We start from the raw sequence: 21191 nt of genomic DNA, 5'->3' as shown, positions 1-21191 counted from the left end.
TTCATCATATTCCTTTCCAAGACTAAGTGTATAGGGATCAGTTCTTTTCTTTTTGTGGTGCTGGGGATCAAACCCAAGGCCTCCTACCTACTAGGCATGCACTCTAACACTGACCTGTATGTCTAGCCCATAAGGATTAGTTCTATTTACCAGAGGAGACCCATCTAGGCATTAGGAAGAATGAAAGCCTACTGTGGGCATGGGAGGGGATGCAGTGAGGGTACAAATGTCCCACTGTTTATTGTAACAACCAAGGGGCAGGTGACTTACAAAGGTGAGTTACACTGCTTCTGAGCCTTGGTCCTATCCATAGGTTGGTGGTGGACACTTTCTTGTGGCAAGGCTGCCACCCAAGGACCCTGTGTGAGTACCTAAGCCTGCTCTGTGCTTGAATCATTCTCTCTTCCTATGTGCCTACCTGGCATGGAGCCAGACACCATGCAGTGGGGGTGAGCAGTACATGGACTTGCTGTCAGGAAGTTCACAATCTGGTGGGGATTCAGAGCAGAGAACACACTTCCACTGGGTGCAAAGTCCTCGGCTTTGGGGCCATACGAAACAGTACTGAGAACAAAGGCAGTGACAAAACCTGGCTCTGTGTGTTTGGGCGGTGGGGAGAAGGGCTCAGCAAAAGCTCAGCCCAGGAGACTTTCTTTTTTGGTTGGTCATGGGGCTTGAACTCTGGGTTTGGGTGCTGTCCCTGCGCTCTTCAGCTCAAGGCAAGTGCTCTACTGCTTGAGCCACAGCGCCACTTCCAGTTTTTTTTCTAGTGGTTTATTGGAGATAAGAGTCTCACGGACTTTCCTGCCCTGGCTGGCTTCGAACCGAGATCCTCAGATCTCTGTCTCCTGAGTAGCTAGGATTACAGGCATGAGCCACTGGCACCCGGCTTCCAGAAGACTTTTTTTTAAACCTGTTTTTTTTTATTTAAATTTAAATTTGTTATTACAAAGGTGACATACAAAGGGGTTACAGTTACATAAGTCAGGTAAAGAGTACATTTCTTTTGGGCAATGTCACAACTTCCCTTACTTTCCCCAGGAGACTTTTGGGCTGGTGCTTAGGAGAATTAGGCTATGTGCAAGCCTGGAGACAGGGAAGGGCTTTTGGTCAGAAGGAACAGCAGTGTAAAAGGACACAGTACAGATAGAGAAGGTTTTCTTATCTAGCTTCAGAGAAGTTAACAGGAATAGAGGATGGAAAGTGGAAGGGGCTGGAGCCAGTTGTATGAACCTCTGGGTGCTATGCCAGAACAAATTCTTTCCCTTTCTTTCATTTTCATAGCAATTCCTGTGATGTGTGTATCCTATGGAAGGGTGGGGTTCCTTGAGCCATTTTTGGGATGGGGTGAGGTGTTCCCCATGATACATGAAGGTGGTATTTGCCTTTGTAGTGTGGTTTGCTGTGCAGTAAATGGTTCCACCTCCAGAATGGGGACTGGCAATTTGGTGATGGAAATTTGAAGCATGCATCAGGAAACCGGAGGCCAGTTCCCAAAGGAGCTACAACAGGCCAGGCTGGGCGACATTTCTCTGATGAGTCACTCCTTAAGATCATTTGCTCCCAAGGTAGAAACAACAAAGATGCGTCACTCTTCGGGCCAGACATTCCATTGGGAGACCTGAAGAAGTAGAACATGAAGAACCCAAGAGGGAGGTGTCTCCTCAATGTACTCGGCTTCACAGGGTGTGCAGGGTGCAACTCTGTGATTCCTATTGTGGAGAGACCCAAGAAAGACCCCAGATCTGCCCACTAGCTCGCAACCATGTGAAGAGCTAAGGATCTGAACATTACCCCACCCCAAGGTACCATCCTCAAAACAACACACTTGTGCCACACTGAAGAATTTCTTTTTCTGTTTTCTCTACCAGGCACCGCCTAGAACCCTTCGATCTCGCTTCAGGAAGAAAAGTACCTCATCCTCGGCCACTGAAACCACGTGAGTGAGTGAGATGAGCCAACAACACTGGATCCAGAATGTTTCTTCTCTGCCTTAAAGAGCTAGTCATTAATAACACAGAAATCCGCAGGCTGGGTGTGCTTTGAGTGTATAACCTCACAGACACGGCCTTTATTCGCTCCCCTCTTCTACCTATAAGAAATTCATTCTTTTTCTTCTCTCTTTCTCTCTCTCTGTTTGTCTCTGACTTTCTCTCTTTTTCTGTTTGTCTGTTTCTCTTTTCCTTCCTTAAATTTTTGCTGGGGAGAGCCTAAAGGGCGAGGTCAGGGGTGAGCCTTTAAGTCTCCTGAGGTTAGTTAGCCATTTCCCACAATTGGATTGTCTTTACAGACGGCAGTGTTTTTAGAAATGCAAGCAAAATCACCCCTATGCTGCTGAGATGTACATTTGTAATTTATTTGTTGCATATTTAGTTTTTAGTTCTGTAAATGCAAATGAAGTTTTTTTAAACCTTTTTTGTTCTTGGTACTAATATTTTGGACTGTGATGTACAGAATTATGGCTTTGGCTTAATATAATGAATTTACAGATGCTGCCAGCAGTTCTGATAAGAAAAAAAAATGTAAACAAATACTTTCGGTTCTGGACGATGGCTCCCATGTTCTTATAAAGATCCCAAATCCAGTTTCAGTAGCACCCCTTTTCCAGTGGGAAGATGGTCCACCTTCTTCAGATGCTTGTGTAGTCAATAGAAGGAGGTCAGGAGACTAGAGACTGCATCTTAGCAACAGGCATGAGTGTTGGTGGGAGGCCGGGGAATGACTCCAGGATAAGGGAAGAGTCAGGGAGCTCATCGCTTCCTTGGAGTCAGGATTGGGAGTTTCCAAGCCCATTCAGGGGCACTCCTGGTAAAACGTATTGGGCTTGAGGACTCACAGTAAGTGACTCTTTCTTCATAGTGGTCAGTGCTGCAACTCATTTCCCCAGGTAAAGGAACCTATGATCTGAGCACCTTGTTTTTAAAGAACACTAAGCAAAAACAAACCAATAAAGCTAGAACTAAACCTTGTTTCAGATAGTGCTAAAATAGATAAGACACGTGTGTAACAACCAGAATGGCAAGTTCTAGAAAGGCTTTTAAGATTCAGGGCAGCTAGGGTGCCCAGTCCTCAGTCCTCTTCTTTACTGTGTGGAATGTGAGTGGTGAACTTATTCTTGTGGGCACTCTAGGATTTTAGGTATTTTCTATATGCCAGGATTGCTTAGTAGGAGAATGAAACATTAAGAATTTGGGGAAGAATCTGGTTAAGATGACATTGTGATCTGAGGTAGTTGCCCTGCTTTCTGGGAGCTGAGCCAAAATGTAGGACTAGTATATTTGTGCTTAAGAGTTGATGTTTTCTTTCAGTGTAATGCATGCAATGGTCACAACCCAGTTACTCGTATTTGGATTGTGTCTGTTCATAGATATGCCCTGAAGATTAGAGTAGTGTTATATGCCACATAGAGCTCTCTACTGACTGCAAACAGGCTCAGTTCAAACCTGCTCCATTACTTAGCTACACAAACATGCATCGATGGCCTTTGCTCATCATGCATTATTAGCTGGATCTTAGCCACTTCACCAAGGGTTTTAGTTACATTCATTGCTGCCCGGGCATACATACTGAAATGCCTTTCCATAATTCCTCTGAAGGTGATTTTGTAATTTACAAAAGAATTTAAGAAGGCTAAAAGCAGATTTGTGGCTAAGAGGGCAGAGGCTCTCTGCTCACTGAATGTGTCCCACACTTGTCAATATTGAACCTGTTAGGAAAGAGAGAAAATCTGTTCTCATCAAGCTCACTGAATAGCTCCAGACAGGAAAAATACTCTTTACCATGTATTTACTCTCTAGTTGAGAGTACTCATAATTATCAGAAGCCAATGGGGAAGGGGGAAGCTTAAGTTAAGCAGCTTTTTAGCAAAAAAAAAATTTTTTTTTTGCCAAAATTATGCCTTTAGCAGTAGAGTTTAAAATCCTATTATATTTTCATCATTTTACAATGGAAAATTCTAACAAGGCTAGGATATCAAATTTGCACTCAACTATGCCAAAAACAGTTTGATGACACACTCTACTCTCAGACATGCTGTATTACTCCTCATTTAAAATTTAAAAAAATACAAAGGTATCTAAACTGTTGTCTTAATGTAAATGTATCTATTTTTCCTTCAAGTGTTGATTAGGGAATTAGGTGTCTCTCAAAGACACACTGTACAAGTGAGAGCAGTTGTCACTTACTTCTGGCAACATGTGTTTACTTATCTGACAAGCTGTATATTTGTGTATGGACTTAACATAAAATGTGAATGCCTATCTGTGTACACTTAGTGTGGTATTCTGTCTAGAGGAGAAAAATGAATGTTTTTATGGATTTACGGACACAGGCTGTTTACAAAATGCTAGTTCAAAAGTCTGTAATTTTTCCCATGTCATAATTTTTTAGTTCCTTGCCATTGAACACCTATTCCATTTCTGAGGTGGTGAGATGTGGTCTTATGCTTATCAACTGGAGAGTTTAGTCATAATCGCTCCTGGCTTTGTGTGAATAGCTTGCTCACTTAGCTGGCCTTCCAGATATGTGTCCTCTGTGGTGAACTGTCCATGTGTTTGTGCTTAACAGTGCTGTCCACTGCTGGCCATTGGTAGTAAGCCTTCCCAGTTCACCCTGAGAAGTATTTGAAATGGCAAGGGATGTGCTTTATTATCTTTATAGCAGATACTCTGGATTGTGACTGTGTACACTTCCTCTACTTTATTTCTAACTCTCCATAGAAGGATCTAGAATTAAATAGTAGACTGGATTGTGTATTAAAAGGATGTTAAATTACAGTATTCCAAAGGCTGAAGTTCTGCTGTTTTGTTATAATGCCTGATATACATCTTGAATAAAGTCTTAAACATTTTTCTTTAAAAAAACTTTATAATGTTGGGTTTATGAAAAAAATATTTTTTTAATATGAAAGGTCACAAGGATTAGAAGCTGAGTGCTCAACCACTATCTGGCCTACAGACTTAGCCACCAGCTTACTGAATAGGATTAGTGTGATTAAAAAAAAATTAACCAGGCATCGGTGGCTCATGCCTGTAATCCTAGCTACTCAGGAGGCTGAGATCTGAGGACCACGGTTCAAAGCCAGCATGGGCAGGAAAGTCTGTGAGACTCTTATCTCGTTAATCACCAGAAAACCAGAAGTGGGGCTGTGGCTTAAGTGGTAGAGCCTCTCCTTGAGCTGAAGAGCTCAGGGACAGTGCTCAGGCCCAGAGTTCAAGCCCTTTAACAAAATAATTAACTAGTGTTGGGAATGTGGCTTGGTGGTAAGTGCTTGCCTAGCATGCATGAAGCCCTGGGTTCAATTCCTCAGTATCACATACACAGAAAAGGCCAAAAGTGGTGCTATGGTTCAAGTGGTAAGAGTGCTAGCCTTGAGCAAAAGCTCAGGGACAGTGCCTGGGCCCTGAGTTCAAGCCCTAGCACTGGCAAAAAAAAAAAAAAAAAAAAAAAAAGTGGCTTACAACTGTAATCCTAGGGTGAGATCTGGGGATCTCAGTTCAAAGCCAGCCCAGGCAAGAAAGTAAGACTCTTTTCCCCAACTGACCAGCAGAAAACCAGAAGTGGTGCTATGGCTCAAAGTGGCAAAGCATTAGTGTTGAGCAAAAAAACTCAGGGACAGTGCCCAGATCCTGAGTTCAAGCCCTACAGCTGATAAAAATAAACATTTTGAAAATGATCACACAAACATAAACCTGAGTCACTTTCACAGCTTTAAAAAGTGGGTAGAGGGCTGGGAAGGTGGCTTAGTGGTAGAGTGCTTGCCTAGCATGCATGAGGCCCTGGGTTTGACTCCTTAGTGTGTGGCTGAAGTGGTAGAGCATTAGCCTTGAACTGAAGAGCTCAGGGACAGTGCCCCATGACCGACAAAAAAACCCAAAAAGTCGAAAAATGGGGCCAGGTATGGTGGTCACGCCTGTAATCCTAGCTACTCAGGAGGCTGAGATCTGAGAATCAAGGTTCAATGCCAGCTTGGGCAAGAAAGTCTGAGATTCTTATCTCCAATAAACCACTTAGAAAACCAGATGTGGCGCTGTGGCTCAAGTGGTAGAGCGCTAGCCTTCTGCTGAAGAGCTGAGGGACAGGGCCCAGGTTCCTCAGTACCACCATAAATGGAAAAAGCCGAAGTGGCACTATGGCTTAAGTGGTAGAATGCAAAAGAAGCTCAGGGACAGTGCCTAGGCCCTGAGTCCAAGCATGCGGACTGGCCAAAAAAAAAAAAAAAAAAAAAGGTAGAAACTGGAGAACTGTAAAAACACATTGTTCATTGATAGCAGTTCATTGATAACAGTTTTAATCTTGTTGTAAGACAGACACTGGTGCATCATTTTGATTAGTGTTTCTTCATCTGCAATGGAATGAGCACTTGTACAGTAGAGGGGAGGGCAGGGCAGCCTATGTGCAGGGCACTGTGGATAACGGGGATGACCTTTGCCCTCTGTAGTCCTTGTCTGATTTAAAACAGAAGCCAGTACACTCAATCTTCATCCTTCATGGGGATGTTCAGAGATGTGAAAACATCAGAGTTAAACAAATGTTCATTTTCTTTGCTTTGGCACAAGTAGCAAGGAAAAGAAGCAGATTCAGCTGACAGAAAGCAGCACAAAGATGGAAAGAAAGGCTGGAGATCCATTCATTTATTCATGTAACAAGACAGGATCAATGTCAATGGAAGATTACCACCAGAAAAACAATGTTACAAAATTTAAAAGCTGAATTGAGTACTGAGAACTTTCAAAGTGACTAAAGTCACTTGCTGATTTAAGACATTAATTTTCTTATGTGGTTAGAAGACTAAGTAAGTGAAATATACAGAATTCCAAGGAATTGGATTAGGGTTTAGGAACCTAATAGCTATACTTTGGGGTAATTTACTTAACCTTCCCTAAGCTTCAGGCTTTACTTTCATCAAATTTAAATTAGGGATAACACAAATGGCATCTTCTTTGTAAAGTTGTTATGATGTTGAGTTTTGCAGCTACGTGCCCAGTATTGTGGACATGTAGGTGTTCTATACATTACCCATATATGTCAATACACTATCTATGTACTTCCTAAATTACACATGTACTTGAAGGTCACTCAGGTGACTTTTCAAGCTTTGTAACAAATGTTTTACTGTCAAGTTATAGAACTAGTTTTGATAAGCCATCCTATCCAAAACAAGAATTCTATATATGAAATCCCTCCTAAACAGGGTGCCCATCATCCCTTCTACTTCAGCCCATTTCTGCATAGTGAAGTCCTGGTCTCCAGTTCTGTCCCACAAGGCACTCTAAGGCCCCCAAAAGCCTTGAATTATTACAAGAACAGGACAGTAAGCAAAAGCTGTGAATTAGAGGTCAGTGCATCAGCAGAATCCACAGGTAGAGTCCCAAGTCTAGAATAGCATAAAAATTGCCCCTCTCTTAATGAGCAACACTATTCAATCTCTGCCCTTCCTGAGACAAAGGAGTGGTCCATGCTTCATAGATCGAGCTGGAGAGCTGGCTCCTGAGTTGCCACACATGTATCGTTAAAATATGACAGAGTAATTAAATTAAAAAAAAATGACAGAGTACTTGAGTATTACCTTTACTGACTTGTTATGGTCTTCCTCATTTGAGATACCTTGCAACTAAGTAAGTCTACTTGAAACAGCTTGTTCCAATGAAGTCATTTCCATTTTGTAAAAAAAATGCAAACTTGAATGTTTAATCCATTAAGTTTTAAAATCTTCATAAGTTTAATATTGGTATATTATGTTTACATGTCAGTTCACACAGTTTACATCTACACTTTTAGGTTTGTTCGATCATGATACTTCTGATAAGGATCGTCAGCATACCAGTTTCTCCTTTTCCAGAAAGACGTTGTCATTTTATCTAAGAGTTTACTCTGGGTTTTATTGCAGAACACTATTTCTCTCAAGCGTTTTTTTCTTGCACTTGTCTTCTTCCATAATTTTTTCTTATAACCAGCCTGTGAGATATTAGAAGACATGTAAAACATTATGAAGGAAACAGCAGATTATATTAGTAACTCATGGTTTATGGGACCAATGAGAAAGGAAAACCAGATTTCTATTAAAGCTGGGATGTTTTTCATCCCAGTTGGCAGAAAATGTATGTGTAGTTGGGAAAAAAAGTACTAGTAAATAATTTAATATTTTGGAAGAAGATTAAATTTACAAGCCTACTGTCATTTCCCAACTTTAATCCCAGCATTAATGCAAGAGGATCAAAAGTTTTGAGGCCAGCTGGGCGCCTCGCTTATGCCTATAATCATAGCTACTCAGGAGGCTGAGATCTGCGGGATCTGAGGATCATGGTTCAAAGCCAGCCCAGGCAGGGAAGTCCATGAGACTCTTATCTCCAATTATCCACCAGAAAACAGGAAGTGGCACTGTAGCTTAAGTGATAGAGCACTTGCCTTGAGCTGAAGAGCTCAGGGACAGCACCCAGCCCCAGTTCAAGCCCCACAACCGACTCCCCCTGTCCCCCTCCCCCCCCAAAAAAAGTTGGAGGCCAGTCTTGACCTACTTAAGACCCTGAGTCAAAAAACAAAAACAGGGCTGGGAAGGTAGCTCAGTGGTAGAGCGCTTGCCTTGCATGCATGAGGCCCTGGGTTCAATTCCTCAGCACCACATAAGCAAAAAAGAAAAAAAGCCGGAAGTGGCGCTGTGGCTCAAGTGGTAGAGTAGTAGACTTGAGCCGAAGAGCTGAGGGACAGCGCCCAGGCCCAGAGTTCAGGCCCCATGCCCAGACCCAAACAAACAAACAAACAAACAAAAAACACCAAAATCACAACCAGTTATTTGGGAGGATAACTTGATCCCATGAATTTAAGACTACTCTAGGCAACCGGAAGGAAGGAAGGAAGGAAGGAAGGAAGGAAGGAAGGAAGGAAGGAAGGAAGGAAGGAGGGAGGGAGGGAGGGAGGGAGGGGAAGGGAAGGGGGAGGGGAAGAGAAGGGAGGGAGGAAGGGAGGGAGGGAGGGGAGGGAGGGAGGGGAGGGAAGGGAGAAAGGAAGAGAGGGAAGGAGGAAAGAAAGAAAGATAATTGGAGATGTAGCTCATTAGTAGAATACTTGCCTAGAATGTATAAGGCTCTGGGTTGAATCCCCAGAACCTGGTGGACAGGGTAGCGAAATAAACCTGTGTGGTTGATGAAGAACAAGATAATGACCTGTAACAGCTAACTTTTTATGCATTATCTTACTTCTTTACCAGTCTTCAACAACATACTATTTTTATGCTTGGGGCTTCAACTCAAGGCCTGAGCAATGTTCCTGAGCTTTTTTGCTCAAGGCTAACATTCTATTACTTGAGTTCTACTTACGGTTTTCTGGTGGTTAACTGGAGATGAGTCTCACAGACTTTCCTGCCCAGGCTGGCTTTAAACTGCCATCCTCAGATCTCAGCCTCCTGAATAGCTAAGGTTATAGGCGTGAGCCACTGGAACCCAGCTGATACGTTCAGATTTTATACATTACTATAAGCAACCTAGAATTTGGGGTTCTGTTTTATTTTTTTTTTGAAGTACTGGTGTTTGCTTGCTTTACTGGTGCTCTATCACTTGAGTCATGCCTCCCTCCTCTAGACTGGCTTTTTGCTGATTAATTGGAAATGGAGTTTCTGCCTTAGTTGGCCTTTAAGCATGATCCTCTGGATCTCAGCCTCCAAAGTAGCTATTAACTACCAGTGCCTGGCTCCTCTTAACATAAATAAGTTTTGTTTTTTTTTTTTAGGTTGGTATCTTTCATGAAGGAATTTCTTTTTTTTCTTTTTCTTTCCTTTTTTTTTTGGGGGGGGGTGTCAGTCATGGGGCTTGAACTCTGGGCCTGGGTGCTGTCCCTCAGCTCTTCAGCTCAAGGCTAAGGCTATACTACTTGAGCCACAGCACCACTTCCAGTTGTCTGGTGGCTTACTGGAGAAAAGAGACTCAAGGACATTCCTGTCTGGGCTGGCTTTGAACTGTGATCCTCAGATCTCAGCCTCCTGAGTAGCTAGGATTACAGGTGTGAGCCTCTGGTGCCCGACTCATTAGGAATTTCTTTCCCTTCCCCTTTAAAAATTTTTTACTGGGAGCTGGGAAGGTGGCTCAGTGGTAGAGTGCTTGCCTTGCATGCATGAGGCCCTGGGTTTGATTCCCCAGCACCACATAAAAAGAAAAAAAGCCGGAAGTGGTGCTGTGGTTCAAGTGGTAGAGCACTAGCCTTGAGCTGAAGAGCTGAGGGACAGCGCCCAGGCCCAGAGTTCAGGCCCCATAACCGGACCCCCCCCCCAAAAAAAAAAACAAAAAAAATAAATAAGTAAAAAATTTTTTACTGGAGCTGGGGCACCCAGTGGCTCATGCCAGTTATCCTAGCTATGCAGAAGACTGAGATCCAAGGATCATGGTTCAAAGCTAGCCTGGGCAAGAAAGTCCTTAAGACTCTTTTTTTTTTTTTTTCAGGGGGGGGGGGGGGGAGGGAGGTCTGGTCATGGGGCCTGAACTCTAGGCCTGGGTGCTGTCCCTCAGCTCTTCAGCTCAAGGCTAGCGCGCTACCGCTTGAGCCACAGCACCACTTACAGCTTTTTTCTTTTTTGCTTATGTGGTGCTGAGGAATTGAACCCAGGGCCTCATGCATGCAAGGCAAGTGCTCTACCACTGAGCCACCTTCCCAGCCCGTCCTTAAGACGCTTATCTCCAATTAACCACCAGAAAACAAAGTGGTGCTGTGGCTCAAGTGGTAGAGCACTAGCCTTGAGAGGAAGAGCTAAGGGACAATGCCCAGGCTCAGAGTTCAAGCCCCATGACCAACAACAAAAAAAAAATTTACTGGGCTAGGAATGTGGCTTAGTGATAAGAGTGCTTGTCTAGCATGCATGAAGCTCTGGGTTATATTTCTTGGTACCACATAAACAGAAAAAGGTGGAAGTGATGCTGTGTGGCTCCAGTGGTAGAGTGCTAGCCTTGAGCAAAAAGAAGCACAGGGACAGTGCCCAGGCCCTGAGTTCAAGCCCCAGGACTGGCAAAAAATAATCATGTATATACATTTTTTACTAGCCAGGTGCTGGTGGCTCATACCTATAATCCTAACTATTCAGGAGGCTGAGATCTGAGTATTGTGGTTCAAAGCCAGCTTGGGTAGGAAAGTCTGTGAGAATCTTATCTCTAATTAACAACCAGAAAACTGGAAGCAGTACTGTGGCTCAAAATAGTACAGCACTAGCCTTGAACACCAAAGCTCAGGGACAGCACCCAGCTCTCAGTTTAAGCCCTACAACTGACTAAAAAAATTTTTTTTACTAGCATAAATTGTACCGGTTTCATTTTGGTATTTCTATACAAACAAGCATATAATGTTTGATTAAATGCACTTTATGTATGTTTTTGTAGCCTTCATCTCATCTCCCACCTCCTTTTTTTTTTTTTTTATCAGTTTTTAGTTGGCATTTTCATTCATATACTAATGTAATTTAGAATTAATTTTGATGAAGCAGGCCATTCTGTGAATGCCATGCTGAGCTGGGGCAAAGTATTATGATCAGTCCCTTAATAATAACACCAGGGCTACAGATCTAATGGAAAGGAAGGCAAAAAGTACCCACGTCTTTTTATGCAGGGCCAGACAGGGACCTGGATTTAAAACTGGTATGATAACAAAAGGAAAGAAATGTTTCTTATGGTTCAAACACAGAACTCAACTATTTAAACTTCAGCTACTTATACATCATATGAGCTATGACTGAGTAGGAAACTCATTACCGTGTCTTTATGAAGAAATGAACTAAGAGTTCCAATCAACCTGTTCTATAGTGAAGACATTGCCTTTTTTTTTTTTTTTTGGGTCCGGTCGTGGGGTCTGTCAGCTCTTCAGCTCAAGGCTAGCGCTCTACCACTTGAGCCACAGCGCCACTTCTGGCTTTTTTTCTTTTTGCTTATATGGTGCTGAGGAATCAAACCCAGGGCCTCATGCATGCAAGGCAAGCGCTCTACTACTGAACCACCTTCCCAGCCCTGCCATTTTGATTAATACATCTTTTAAACTAATGTTTACATTTTATTCACATGGATTCAGAGATGACTGTCAGCTGGTATACTTAAGGCACAGAACTGTGAAAGCTACTGCTAAGATGAGCGAAGACAAGCCACAAATAGGCTCAATGAACTCTGCAACATCTTAAATCTCCTACTCTCCCTCTTTTTCAACCAGAAAACAGTGTAAAGACTCACCTTTCTCCTTAGCCAAAGGCCAGAATGAAGTCGAAGAAACCGATAGATAACGGCTTTTACGGTTTTTCTTTTGCCTTTTTGTGTACTGCAGTATGTAACATTTCTGACTGGCATCTTCAGGACACTGGGAACCAAAGGGGCCACTCTAAAATAAAATTTAGAAATGTAACTCAGCAGTCACACTATCTAAAACACTAAAATTCATTGTGTTTAGATCCAGTGCTTAAATGCTGCTTCACTGGCATGGAGCTTTTAATACATATTACTTCAAATGACTCATACATGTAAGAATAGCAAATATCTCAGGCTGGGGGCATGGCTCAAGTGCAGAGGGCCTGGTGAGGCAAGTGCAAAGCCCTGAGTTCAAACCCCTGTTACAAAAAGAAAAGAAAAAAGAAAAAAAAAGAAAAAAAAGATAAAGTAACTATCCAGTGCCCTGGGAATGTAATGCAGTGTAATGCAGAGCATGTGCTTAGCATATACAAAGTATTAGCACCAAAATTAAAACCCTCCACACTTCAACCCATGAAAGAATCTATCCTATTATACTGTATGAAGGGGCTTCATTATTAATCACCTGATTTCTTACCTATTTGCCCAACACATTATAAATTCCTTGAGGGCCAGGTGCCTATGACTCACTCCTGTAATCCTAGCTACTCAAGCGGATGAGATCTCAGGATCATAGTTCAATAGCCCAGGCAGGAAAATCCACAAGACATTTTTTTTTGTCGGTCATGGGGCTTGAACTCTGGACTTGGGCACTATCCCTCAGCTCTTCAGCTCAAGGTGAGCGCTCTACCACTTGAGCTACAGCACCACTTCCGGTTTTCTGGTGGTTTATTGGAGATAGTAGTCTCATGGTCTTTCCTGCCCTGGCTGGTTTTGAACCATGATCCTCAGATCTCAGCCTCCTGAGTAGCTAGGATTACAGGCTGAGCCAGCTCACAAGACTCTTATCTCCAATTAACCAATAAAAAAGACAGAAGTGGAGGTGTTGCTCAAATGATTAGAGTACTATCCTTGAGCAAAAAAGCTTAGGGACACAGCCAGGTTCTGAGTTTAAGCCTGGGACCAGCACACAAAACTCCTTGAGGATTTCCACGTATTTATCTTTGTGTCCTTTCTGCCAAATACAACGCCAGACACCCAGAGATGTTTAACTATTTACTGACTTCATGAAAACTACCCACTTTCCAGTCTTGTTTATTCACCTCCACTTTTCCATCTTAGCACATATACAACACTGTAAGTGAGCATGGTGATACAGTGTACTTGCCTAGCTTGCACAAGCCTTGGGTTCAATGCCCAGCACTGCAAAAGAGGGGAGGTGTGCTCTATCTGTTAGTTCTTGTAGCAGGCACCTAGGTATGTTCATATCCATCATACTCTCCTACTCAGGCAAATTCTGCATAATAAACTGTAGGTAGGCAAAAAATATCATGGTAGGCAAAGAATAACGTCTTTCAGGCAGTACATTCATTCATTCATTCCAGAACCTTATACCTTAGGCAAGCATTCTACTGCCACACTCCCATCCCAGGCATGAAGATTTCAGAAATTCTATCTATGCACCATGTTTACCTATTAAAGACTGTTGCAGTATGCCCGCATGTTAGGTTTCTGACAGATGTGACAAGTTGGGAAGCAGAAGAAACAACTGGTGTCTGAATATGACTGAAATGCCTGGGGAACAGTATAGAATTAAGACAGACATTCTTGACACAGTTTCCGTAGGTTGAAGACACCAAAGTATTCAGAGGCCGTAAGATTCCTGTAGAGAGAAGTGTATATACTTAATATGAGTCTCTAAAATATGCACCCAATATTTAAAATTAAATAATGTATCAAAACATGTGTAATATGTAATAAAAGGTCCCGAGCATCGGATTCACCCATGGAAGTTTTTTTTAAACCAACTTTATAGAGTTATGACTTACATATATTTACGCATTTTAAGTATTCAAGGAATTTTTGAAAATTTGTGGAATTCTACCTAGGTGCTGGTGACTCAAGCCTATTAACCAAGCTACCCAGGAAGCTGAGATCTGAGGATCCAAGTTCAAAGCTATCCTGGGCACAAAAGTCCAAGAGTCTAATCTCCAATTAACGAGCAAAACAAAAAAAAAAACAACAAAAAAACCCCCCCAAACCAGAAGTGAGGTGTTGGCTGGAATAGCATCATCTTTTTTTTTTTTTTGGGTCCGGTTGTGGGGCCTGAACTCTGGGCCTGGGTGCTGTCACTCAGCTCTTCAGCTCAAGGCTAGCGCTCTACCACAGTGCCACTTCCGGCTTTTTTCTTTTAGCTTATATGGTGCTGAGGAATCAAACCCAGGGCCTCAGGCTTGCAAGGCAAACTCTCTACCACTGAGCCACCTTCCCAGCCCAACATCTTTTTTTTTTTTTTTTTTAAGGTTATGAGGACATTTATTTATTTATTTAGGGTCCGGTCGTGGGACCTGAACTCTGGGCCTGGGTGCTGTCCCTCAGCTCTTCAGCTCAAGGCTAGCACTCTACCACTTGAGCCACAGCGCCACTTCCGGCTTTTTTTTCTTTTTGCTTATGTGGTGCTGAGGAATCGAACCCAGGCCCTCATGCATGCAAGGCAAGCGCTCTACCACTGAGCCACCTTCCCAGCCCTAGCAACATCTTTGATGAAGAAAGTTGAGTGCAAGCCTCAGTGCAAGCACAAAAATAAAAAATAAAAAAATAATTAAGAAAGATTCTACAACCATCACCACCATAATTCAGTTTGGCATGCCCTAGATCTATGTACTGTATATATGGGATTAATTTCCACCCTCAAGATCTTATGCTTTATTCTAGCCTCTCCTCCTCCCATCTTATACTCTAGAGTCAGAACTCCCCCATTCAGTGCAACTGGCATTCAGACACAGAAATGTATTTCAGAGGGATAAACAACTTTAGCAAAAGGCCTGGGGCTGAAATAAGAAGGGGAGTCTGGCCCAAACCTTAAGCCAAGATTGCTGCTCCTCCTTGCCTGACCATATTACAGACTGCTTTGGACAAGTAGTGGAAGTAAGGCAGGGTGGCTGGAAGGCAGACTGCAGAAAGCAATGTGGATTAGATGTAGTCCTCTTTATCAATCCTTCTCATGAGGCCACTACGCAAACTGGAATTCCATACAGAGCTCTGTCTCCAGGCATACTTTGAGACCATGTTAATGTAATGCTAAAGTAGTGCCACAAGATGATGAAAATGTCCTAAGACTAAAATGTGATGGTTGCACAACTTGCTAAACTTACTGAAAATTGTCAAGTTGAACACATAAAATGACTAATTTTGTAGCATGTATGTTCTATCTAAATAGTTTTAAACCAGGCCCCAGTGACTCATGCCTGTTATCCGAGTTGCTCAGGAGGCTAAGATCTGAAGCTCATGGTTTGAAGCTAGGCTGGGCAGAAAAGCCCCCCAAAAAGCTGGAAGTAGAGCTGTGGCTCAAGTGGTAGAACACTAGCATTGAGCAAAAGAGCTCAAGACCCAGGCCCTGGGTTCAAGATCCAGGACCAGCACCAACAAAACAAAAACAAACAAAAAAACAGGGCCGAGCACATGATGGCTCACACCTATAATACTACATACTCTGGAGGCTGAGATCTGAGGATTGAGGTTCAAAGCCAGCCCAGGCAGGAAAAGTCCGTGAGACTCTTATCTCCAATAAAACACTCAGAAATCGGAAGTGGTAGAGCACTAGCTTTGAGCTGAAGAGCCTGCCTTGAGCTGAAGAGCTGAGGGACAGTGCCCAGGCCCAGAATTCAAGCCCCACAACTGACAAAAACAAACAAACAAACAACAACAACAACAAAAGCAGGGCTGGGAATGTGGCTTAGTAGTAGAGTGCTTGCTAGTATGCATGAAGCCCTGGGTTTGTTTCCTCAGTACCACATGAACAGAAAAAAATGGAAGTGAGGCTGTGGCTCAAGTAGTAGAGTGGAGCTTTGAGCAAAAGAGGCTCAGGGACACTGCCCAGGATGAGTTCAAGTCCCACGGCTGGCCAAAACAAACAAAAAAACATACCTCAAAACATTGTTTTGGGGCTGGGAAGGTGCTCAGTGGTAGAGCGCTTGCCTTGCATGCATGAGGCCCTGGGTTCAATTCCTCAGCACCACATAAGCAGAAAAAAAAAGCCGGAAGTGGCACTGTGGCTCCAGTGGTAGAGCACTAGCCTTGAGCTGAAGAGCTGAGGGACAGTGCCCAGGCCCAGAGTTCAGGCCCCATGACTGGCCCCCAAAACAAAAACAAAACAGAATGCTTTGCACAAAGAAATCATCTACTCCATGCTGAGAGCAGATAAAGAAGAAATAGAGGCCAGGCTCCTAAGGCTCATGCCTGTAATCCTACCTATTCTGGAAGCTGAGATTGGAGGTTTATTGTTCAAAACCAGCTTGGGCAGGAAAGTCTATGTGACACTCATCTCCATTTAACTACCAAAAAAACCCAGAAGCAGAGCTGTGGCTCAAGTGGTAGAGGGCTAACCTTCAGGGACAAAAAAAGCTCAGGGACAACACACACACACACACATACATACACACACCCAACAACAAACACAAGCTGGGCCCTGGTGGTTCATGCCTATAATCCTAGCTACTCAGGAGGCTTCGATCTGAGGATCATGGTTCAAAGCCAGCCCAGGCAGATAAATCTGTGAGACTCTTATCTCCAATAAACCAAAACCACTAGAAAACTGGAAGTGGTGCTGTGCCTCAAGTGGTAGAGTGCTAGCCTTGAGCTGAAGAGCTGAGAGACAGTGCCCAGGCCCAGACTTCAAGACCCACAACTGACCAAAAAAACCAAAACAAAACAACAACAACAAAAAAAACCCACCAAAAACCTCAAAGCCTTAAGACTTAAAAAAAAATTTGTAAAGTCGATGAACAGAGGGGTTATAGTTATGATTGAGGTAATGAGTACATTTCCTTTTGAACAGTATCGCCCCCTCCCTCATTTTCTCCCAGTTTTTCCTCTCTCAACTTTCCCTCCCCCCAAAGTTGTATAGTTCCTTTCCAACATAGTGTCTAGTGGATTTCACTGCTGAATTGGTTCACCCTTTGTCCCACTGCTTCTGTGCTTCCCCTTCCCTTTCCCAAATCAGATACTCTTTGTACTCAGGGCCTGGGCACTGTCTTTGGCCTCTAAGGCTAGCACTCTTACCACCTGAGTCACAGTACGACTTTCGGCTTTTTCTGTGTATGTGGTGCTGAGGAATAGAACCCAAGACTCTATGAATGCTAGGCAAGTACTCTATCTCAGATACTTATATACAAGACAAAGGGTACAGAATAAAAAACAGTGGGCTGGGAAGGTGGCTCAGTGGTTGAGCGCTTACCTTGCATGCATGAGGCCCTGGGTTTGATTCCTCAGCACCACATAAGCAAAAAAGAAAAAACTGGAAGTGGTGCTGTGGCTCAAGTGATAGAGCGCTAGCCTTGAGCTGAAGAGGGACAGCGCCCAGGCCCAGAGTTCAGGCCCCACAACTGGACCAAAACAAAACAAAACAAAACAAAAAAAAAAAACAGTGACAGAAGGGAATTAATAAATTTTTTAAAAAAGAAAAAAAAACACAAACAGTATAATAAAAGACCTCTTACTTCTGGTTCTTGGAATTAATTTCAATGAGCCCTTGTGATACTAAGAAAATCCCCCTTTTGGGCTGTGAATATGGCCTAGTGGTAGAGTGCTTGCCTAGGATGCATGAAGCCCTGGGTTCAATTCCTCAGTACCACATACACAGAAAAAGCCAGAAGTAGCGCTATGGCTCAAGAGGTAGAGTGCTAGCCTTGAACACAAAGAGGCTCAGGGACAGTGCCCAGGCCCTTTGTTCAAGCCCCAGGACTGGAAAAAAAAAAGAGAGAGAGAGAAAAGGAAATCCTCCTTTATTCTGTGTGAATGTTTAGTTTGCTGTTTAATCAATCATGTCCAGGTGTAATTATTTGTCTTTTACTGTCCATTGGGTAAGACTTATCCCCAACTGACCAGTAAAAAGCTAGAAGTGAAGGTGTGCTTCAAGGGATTGAACTCCTGCTTCAAGGATGGGTTGGGAGGGATGATGAGAAAGATGAAAGGGGTGATAGAGCTGTATTCATACAAACTGCTTTGTTAAATGGCAGCTCCGTTGTACAACTACATAAAGATAATGTAGTTAAAAATACAAATAAGAACTCCAGATTTGAGACAAAAAGCAAGCAAGAGCTCAAGGTCTTAAGTTTAAGCCCAAGAGAGAATGTGGGGGGAGAAAAGCAGACATTACAGCTACATACAAAATAAATCTTGTGGGCTGGGAAGGTGGCTCAGTGGTAGAGCGCTTGCCTTGCATGCCTGAGGCCCTGGGTTCGATTCCTCAGCACCACACAAGCAAAAAGAAAAAAGCCGGAAGTGGCGCTGTGGCTCAAGTGGTAGAGCGCTAGCCTTGAGCTGAAGAGCTGAGGGACAGTGCCCAGACCCAGAGTTCAGGCCCCACGACCGGACCCAAAAAAAACAAAAACAAAAACAAAAACAAAATAAATCTTATAAAGTAAAAGAAGCCGGACACTATAGCACAAACTATTTGATTTCAGTTCTAGTAATGGAAGTCCCAAACCAGACAAAAATAGCAGTATGCTGAGGGATACACATATGAATGCTAAAACTACTACAGGAAAAATAATCAAGGTAATAATGAAGTATGAAGTCTAAAAATTCAGATAAGTTATGTTTGGGAAAACATAATTTTGATTTGAGGAAACTCAGGGGTGGAGAAGGGGCTTGTCTTAACCTAATATTAGTTATACAAATGTTTGCTTTAGCGGAGTTGTTAAAACTGTTCATGTATATTTTTCCTAACAGTTACACTTCATACATACTCAAAACATAATTCATGTTAAAAAAAAAATCTTTTCTCTAACACCTACACTTCTTTTTTTTTTTTTTGGGGGGGGGGGTCTGGTCGTGGGGCCTGAACTCTGTCTGGGCCTGGGCACTGTCCCTCAGCTCTTCAGCTCAAGGCTAGCGCTCTACCATTTGAGCCACAGCGCCACTTCCGGCTTTTTTATTTTTGCTTATGTGGTGCTGAGGAACTGAACCCAGGGCCTCATGCATGCAAGGCAAGCACTCTACCACTGAGTCACCTTCCCAGCCCCAACCTAGATATTTTTTTTGGGGGGGGGGGTTCCGGTCGTGGGGCCTGAACTCTGTCTGGGCCTGGGCACTGTCCCTCAGCTCTTCAGCTCAAGGCTAGCGCTCTACCACTTGAGCCACAGCGCCACTTCCGGCTTTTCTCTTTTTTTTGCTTATGTGGTGCTGGGGAATCGAACCCAGGGCCTCAGGCATGCAAGGCAAGCACTCTACCACTGAGCCACCTTCCCAGCCCCCCCAACCTAGATATTTTTATAGTTGCCTTGTTTCTTCTTTTTTTTGCCTTGTTTCTTCTTGATCTCCCATTTTTCTCCCACATAATTATATCCTTACTAATGTTTTGTGTGAGACTAATTTGCTGATACTTTCATCATATTTAAATGATTTTTAACTTTTGCTACAAGTCCTGCCTTCACCCCTGTATCAAGAAATAATTCAAGGGATAGGAGGCATGGCCCAGGCGGTAGAGCGCCAGGCAATGAGCAAAAGTGTCAGATACTGAGATGATGTCCTAGTCTAAATAAATAACCATTTAAAGCAGGGCGCTGGTGGCTCATGCCTGTAATCCTAGCTACTCTGGAGGGTGAGATCTGAAGCTAGCTGAGGCAGTAAAGTCCTTGAGACTCTTATCTCCAATTAACCACAAAAAAAGGCCCCACCAAAAGTGGAGGTATGGCTCAACTGGTAAAGAGCTAGCCTTGAGCAAAAGAACTCAGGGACAGTGCCCCGGCCAGTCCTCCAGTTCAAGTACCAGAACACGGGCACGCTCAATCTGCCCACCGTGTATTGAGAATTATAGTTCAAGACACGTTTAGCCACAGTCCCTGATGGCTATACATGCATGACCCTTAAGCTGTGTACTTGGTAGGCATCACACGCAGGATGCTTTGCACACCTGAGTTCATTTAATCTCCTGGTAGGTGGTACCATCTCCACTTTACAACTGTAGAATCAAAATCAAGTTAATGGACATTCAAAAAGAAACACACACACACACACACACACACACACACACACACACACACACACACACACACACACACACACACACACACACACACACACACACACACACCCCCTTCACATACACATTCATTAAACCTTCAAGGTCAAGGTCCTACTCTCTTAAGTTCAGAAGGTGGAGTTTCTGTGTTACCCCGGCGACGCGCTTTCAGCCGGTTACTCGGGTCCATTCTCCGGGGAAGGGGGAGCAGGAAAGCCAAAGGCAAGCGCCCAGGCAGGGTTGCAGGAAGCCAAGGAAGAGCAGGAAAGCCCGGGAGGGCCGAGGCAAGCCAGGGAGGGCCGCGGGACCCAGGGCGGATCGCGGAGCACGGAGCTCCGCCGGCGCCGGGCCGGGACCGAGGCTAGGTGGCGGCCGCCCCGCCCCGGAGAAAACTCTGAGCAGCCGTAGCCTGCAATGACGAGCCTGCTTTTCCTGTTAACCTCCAGACTAAACGCCCGCCCCACGAGGGCCAGTTCACACATGGAACAGTCGCTCCCCACTGACCTGAAGCAGCTCTCCGCGCGCCCGCGAGGACGGAGGCGGCCATGACAGCACGCTCGCCTACGGCGGCCGCCGTGGGCGCGGCAGCCCGGAAGGAGCCGCCAGCCGGCGGAAGGAGGACAAAGGGCGCGGAAACGGGCGTGGCCAACTCCATGTCTATTGAAGGCCTACTGAACTACTGTTGTAAAACTACTGTCCTCAGAAAACAGCGTATTGTGGTCCCCGGAATGTTTGTCTGTCTCTTCCTTCCTTCCTTCCTTCCTCTCTCTTTTCTTTCTTTCTCTCTCTTTCTCTTTCTTTCTTTCTCTTTGCCAATCCTGAGGCTTGAACTCAGGGCTTGGGCGCTGTCCCTGAGCTTTTGT

The 21191-nt window shown here is 43.9% G+C and overlaps 2 protein-coding genes across 4 annotated transcripts in view; one reads left to right on the top strand and one right to left on the bottom strand.

Annotated features, from left to right (window-relative positions):
• Window positions 1–4778, top strand: part of LOC138804710 (receptor expression-enhancing protein 1) — a 112021-nt gene extending 107243 nt beyond the window's left edge. For both annotated transcript variants that reach the window (XM_069989166.1, XM_069989165.1), the window contains one exon: window positions 1872–4778. In XM_069989166.1, the coding sequence (XP_069845267.1) occupies window positions 1872–1882 (11 nt within the window). In that variant the 3' untranslated portion in view covers window positions 1883–4778. The remainder of the gene's footprint in view (window positions 1–1871) is intronic.
• A 1839-nt stretch (window positions 4779–6617) lies between these two features.
• Window positions 6618–20924, bottom strand: LOC138804709 (large ribosomal subunit protein bL35m). 2 transcript variants are annotated; one of them, XM_069989163.1, is made up of 4 exons: window positions 20833–20924; window positions 13779–13968; window positions 12195–12339; window positions 6618–7956 (listed from the first exon to the last, which is right to left on the bottom strand). In XM_069989163.1, exons 1-4 carry the CDS (start codon window positions 20873–20875, stop codon window positions 7768–7770), a joined length of 567 nt encoding a protein of 188 aa, XP_069845264.1. In that variant the 5' UTR covers window positions 20876–20924; the 3' UTR covers window positions 6618–7767. The 2 variants fall into 2 exon arrangements, with proteins under 2 accessions (XP_069845264.1, XP_069845265.1); XM_069989164.1 differs by lacking the exon at window positions 20833–20924 and adding an exon at window positions 20482–20759.
• Between the last annotated feature and the right edge of the window lie 267 nt (window positions 20925–21191).

This window comes from Dipodomys merriami, unplaced genomic scaffold (genome assembly GCF_024711535.1).
Source record: "Dipodomys merriami isolate MVZ:Mamm:240054 unplaced genomic scaffold, mDipMer1.0.p SCAF_37, whole genome shotgun sequence".
In the NCBI taxonomy this organism is placed as follows: domain Eukaryota; kingdom Metazoa; phylum Chordata; class Mammalia; order Rodentia; family Heteromyidae; genus Dipodomys; species Dipodomys merriami.
This window is presented reverse-complemented; position numbering and strand designations above follow the sequence as displayed.